Source organism: Berghia stephanieae, chromosome 4, assembly GCF_034508935.2.
Source record: "Berghia stephanieae isolate SIO BIC M18660-M18661 chromosome 4, UCSD_Bste_1.3, whole genome shotgun sequence".
NCBI classification, from domain to species: Eukaryota; Metazoa; Mollusca; class Gastropoda; order Nudibranchia; family Aeolidiidae; genus Berghia; species Berghia stephanieae.
In genome coordinates, this window is record NC_088363.1 from 77,892,596 (window position 1) to 77,897,595 (window position 5,000).

The 5,000-nt window shown below is 35.9% G+C and overlaps 1 protein-coding gene, 1 long non-coding RNA gene and 1 other non-coding gene across 4 annotated transcripts in view; 2 read left to right on the forward strand and 1 right to left on the reverse strand.

Moving 5' to 3' along the window:
• The window catches only part of LOC144971311 (ultra-long-chain fatty acid omega-hydroxylase-like), a 26,199-nt gene extending 24,079 nt beyond the window's left edge, over positions 1 to 2,120 (reverse strand). The window contains exons 1-2 of one of the 2 annotated variants that reach the window (XM_078911956.1): positions 1,528 to 2,120; positions 167 to 314 (exon numbers count right to left, since the gene is read on the reverse strand). In XM_078911956.1, the coding sequence (XP_078768082.1) occupies positions 167 to 314; positions 1,528 to 1,665 (286 nt within the window). In that variant the 5' untranslated portion in view covers positions 1,666 to 2,120. The remainder of the gene's footprint in view (positions 1 to 166; positions 315 to 1,527) is intronic. The other variant, XM_078911957.1, reaches the window with a different exon arrangement.
• A 319-nt stretch (positions 2,121 to 2,439) lies between these two features.
• Trnan-guu (transfer RNA asparagine (anticodon GUU)) lies at positions 2,440 to 2,513 on the forward strand. The gene has a single exon. It is a non-coding gene; the product is annotated as a tRNA-Asn (tRNA).
• A 269-nt stretch (positions 2,514 to 2,782) lies between these two features.
• On the forward strand, positions 2,783 to 4,610 carry LOC144972101 (uncharacterized). Its single transcript, XR_013645268.1, has 2 exons — positions 2,783 to 2,935; positions 3,899 to 4,610. It is a non-coding gene; the product is annotated as an uncharacterized LOC144972101 (long non-coding RNA).
• Positions 4,611 to 5,000: the final 390 nt, after the last annotated feature.

A 5,000-nucleotide genomic window follows, 5' to 3' on the forward strand; every position in this document is an offset into this window, starting at 1 on the left:
TATCATACAGCTTTTTGATTTTTTAATCTTTCAAAACTGTATGTGCACTTTCAACTCTGCTTTTAAACCATCTGTACCCAAGTCCTGTTTTGCAACCTCTCTAGGTCTTAAGATATGTTATAAACACTGTTGTTACATAAAAGTTCGTTACTATGAACTAAATTACCTGATGACTTGAGGATAGTTTTGACAACAGATGGGTGATAACATAACAGCACCGGTGTGAATGATCCTGCCCATACGCGATGAAAAAATTTGAACCTTGAAACACATTTGAAATCATATTTGAGGCCCTCTTCAGTCGGTCCAGGTAGCTGAAGGAGAGATATATGAATAATAACAGAATAGTTTTCATTTTAGGATGACGTTATTCCTACTTATGTATGAGGACATCCCATGTATGTGTAACTACAGCTGTACTAGTAACCCTGAGCATTATTTGCTGGTATGCTACCCCTAACATATTCATACAAAAGTATGGGGCAAGTCAAAATCTTCTATTTATACACGATCTGATAGCCCAATTACATAACTATCAATTGTCTTTGGTTCAATCCAACTATCAATTGTCTTTGGTTCAATCCAATTGATGGGTTAAGAGGCCTTGTGATATAGCAGACCTTGGTACAAGTGTGTGTAACAGTTTTGAATGTGTGGCCTGATGAGTAACTTCAAGAAAAACCATATGCAACCCACCACATCAGTATGGTAAATGTTTGAATGAACAAGATTTTTTGACTAACCTATACGTTTCATTTTTACAAGTGGTGTGATTTTTCTAATTTCAAAAACAACTTGCTGAGCCGCTTATCGTTTACGACACCGCGGCCGACTGTGTTTCCTATCAGTTTCGATATTGCAAGTGATTGCAAACATTATGTTTCATCAATCTAGTATCTTTAGTTATGATTGCTTAGTGTTCTTGGGATCTCACCCCGAAAAAATGAGGGGGGGGGGGGGGGGGGGGGGGGGGGGTTCGGGAAGTCTCACCCAGATAATGGCAAAACAAAATCCCATATTTTTTTGTCGCGCTGTGAAACTACGGAGGTTCTACCTTCAATTCCAAGCAAAATTGGCAATATCTCATTTTTTTTTGGTACTAGATATACCGCAAACTCAGGGAGCCAAATAATTTTGGGGGTTTGGGAGGGGGAAACTTTTTTTTTTTTAAGTCTCTCCCCTCCCAAACCCCCTACTTGACTTTTTTTTTTATATCTAAAGTTTCCCCCCTCCCAAAGCCCCAAAATTATTTGGGTCCCCGAGTTTGCGGAGTACCTACCATTTTTTAAAATTTCATTGTTTTGTTCATAGAACTAGAATAGAACAAATATTTTACGAGAAGTGTTACCTCTGTTTATTTATACTATAAACGCAGAAGACTGAAGATATGATAATTTATCCCCCCCCCCCCCCCCACACACACACACACCCCAGCCCGTGGGCATAACAAAACACAAGGAAACAGACTCGGCAGAAAATTTATGTGACTTTATATCACTTTGAAGTCTAATCTTGAATCAAACTTACCAAGTGCATGTTCCCAAGAAGCAAATGGAAAGATTTCTCTCCAGGTAGGTTTTGAAAGAATTTCCAAAATGAATAGAAATTTAAACAATATTTAAGTAAAACAATCAATAGTCCGATTATAATGGATAAGAAAATCATTTTCTTGCGGTCGGATTCTGTCTGTACACTGTACTGTACGTCTCTTGAGATGCAAATCTAGACAAGATGAGTCCGTGCCGTCTAAATCATGACGAATAAAAATATTTTAAATGTATTCAGTGACACAGGTGAAACTTATAAGGCCGAATTATAGACTATCTATATCAGATAGATTAGACGGTCCTAAAAGTAGATCAGAAATGGATGGTCTTTACTTGGAGTCGGCAGTCGGCACCACAGACTGTATTCTCTATGGTCGGCACACTAGGCAGGAAGGTAGAGTTTCAGGGTCACATTTGTTTGTATTGCCAGATACTAATGATTTCTACTGATGATTAAGATTGTTACCTTAGAAGGTTCTGGTTCAACTATTCGAACAAATACATGCAAAATATAACTTGTCATAAATCTAATGCATCTAAAATCATGATATAGCAAAAAAAAAAGTACAACATGAAAAGCACTGTATAGCGAGGGGTTGAAAAGTTATTGATTGTTTCATCTGGTATATCACAGAAATTTTAACTTAACCCCTGACTTGTCGGTCACAAGACAATGACCCTGACCCCTTACCTTCGTGTACTTACTATCATAGAATAATCTGTGGCGAAGAATATGGTTACTTTGCACGAGACAAATCTTAACTACAATTAATTGAAAATTACCAATTTATAAACGCAACCTAACACCGTTCAAATACCTACTTAATAAGAAACAAGAGTGTTACTTTCTTAATTTTTGTTTATATATAATAATGACGTTCCACTGTCAGTTGTCTCTGTGGCGCAATCGGTTAGCGCGTTCGGCTGTTAACCGAAAGGTTGGTGGTTCAAGCCCACCCAGGGACGATTATTATTTTTTTTTACTTTTTATTTTTTCATTTTTTTTTTCTCCGTTTCTAAACACTTTCTTTTTTTTTTTTTTTTTTAATTTTTTTTCTCTCCTTCGAATTAAGCCGTAGCAAAACGAAAAAAATAAACACAAATTCATTTAAATAAATGGTAAGGCCAAGGTCATAATAGGATTCCACAGTCTGACGTCACGTCCGCCTAGCAACGAATCGGCTGGCTCTAAACAAAAAAAATCCGTGCTTGGTCCGGGCAAGGGATAATTGGAAAATCGCTCAAAAAACAATTTTTATCTTAAATATGGTCCAGTGTTTTGTACCAGATTGTCTACACCAGTCAGAGAGTCACTCCTGCAAGTTTTACAGATTTCCAAATGGACAGGCAGACAAAAAATTGAAGAAAAAGTGGATCACTTTAGTCAGGTAAGCACGCACGCCTCGTCGAACATTTGATAGAGTTCGTAGTCCAGATCTAGGTCAAGTTCTAGCTTACGTAGACCTATATTTTATGATTAAAGTGTAAAATTGCACGAAATTATAAATAAAAATACATTCCAAACTAGGTTTTTATTGATTGAAGTTGAAGCAAAAATGATATCTCAATCGTTTTGATGTTAAGGCTGATAAACTGAATGAGAGTTAAGTTCTACTGATAAGTGATATTTTTTAAAAAAGGAGAACAAGAAGAAAGAGAAGAAAATATTTGTTAAAATCTTACTTTAAACTCGATACCTTTATGGCAAAATGAAAATAAATAAATAAAATAACGCAACCTCTCCCCCCCCCCTCCCCTCACGCAGATATCTCTCTCTCTCTCTCTCTCTCTCTCTCTCTCACACACACACACACACACACACACACACACACAAACACACATACTTTCCTCTTTTTTTTGGAAAGTTTCTCTGATTCTTTGCCATGCCTCCCCTCCCCGACAGCCGAGGTGGCAACTCTGTGTGAACAAAGCAAGATGGCGGCAGGGACCTCTCTCCTTTACCTGTGCCCGATTGTTGACACTCCAAAGTTTCCATCACCGCACTGTCCAGTACAGTACTGACTGAAATAAAGAGAAAACGCCAGTCTTGCCACACTCAACCCCAAGATCAACTTTAACTGTGTAAATTTAAGAATTCATATTTTTATATATACCTAGTCAAAATCATCAAAAGAAGTAATGAGGAAGTGCGACATTTTGCTGAATGTGCGATTTCATAAAAGACAGGCGAGAGACCCACCAGTAACCTAGTCTCTTGCACACCTTTGATTTATCATGCATTGAGCTGGTGTCAAACAAGATAGTCTAAAACAAAGTACTTATCAAATTAAATAATATACCCAATATGCCCAACAGAATTATTGTTTTTTTTTTAAATCTTTTCATTTCAGGAGAAAGGACAAAAGATCCAACATCATCATCAAGAGTGTGTTCTTGTCACTTCAGAGATGGTGACAAAGCCAACCTCCCTGAATGGTTTGACAGAAATAAAAATAAATTGTTTCCATCAGAGCCAGAAAGAAAGAAAAGAAAAGTGACACAAGGAATTCCCACCCCATCTCAATTGGCACCAACATCAAGAAGTCCACCACCACCACCACCACCACCATCATCATCATCATCATCATCATCATCATCATCATCATCATCATCATCATCATTATCATCATCAGCTCAACTCTCTTCCTCATCATCACAAAGTCCCACCTTTAAAAAAACCAGATTCCTCATCATCATTATTTTCCTCCTCATCATCATCCTCATTATCTTCTCCCTCATCATCATCTCAACTCTCGTCACCATCATCACAGGATTCCATCTTTAAAAAAAAAAAACAGATTGTAGAACAAGTGAGGATATTTTAAATAGAACAACAAATTTAATTCAAGAACAAGAAATTACAGACAAAAATAAGGAAATAGCTAGCTTTAAAAAACCCAACTAAGTTAGATTCAACGCACTTACACTGTTTCAAGCCTTACAGAAAAAGTTCTTCGAATGGAGACAGGTGTACATTCTTTTAAAATATTTAATATTATTGTTCAATATGTTGAGTGCTTTAGAGGTAACATTATTTATTATAGTGGATGGGAAGTTCAGGAAGAGACACAGTGGCGGTTCTAGCCTATTTATAGTGGTCGGGCAAAGATGAGTCGGTCATATATATATATATATATATATATATATATATATATATATATATATATATATATATATATATATATATATATATATATATATTTTTTTTTTTTTTTTTTTTTTTTTTTGTTGTTGTTTTTTTTTTTTTTTTGTCTTGTTTGTTTGTTTGTTTTGTTCGCCTTAAAAAAAATTTATTTCAACCACAAATAATCACATTCACAATGCAATGACAATACCAGTAGATTTTAATTATTCCAAACGTAATCAAAAATGAATCACGAAAGAGAATACAACAAAAAATTAAAGCGAAGAGACATAATGCGACAACACCTTCACAATACAAGTCCATCTCGT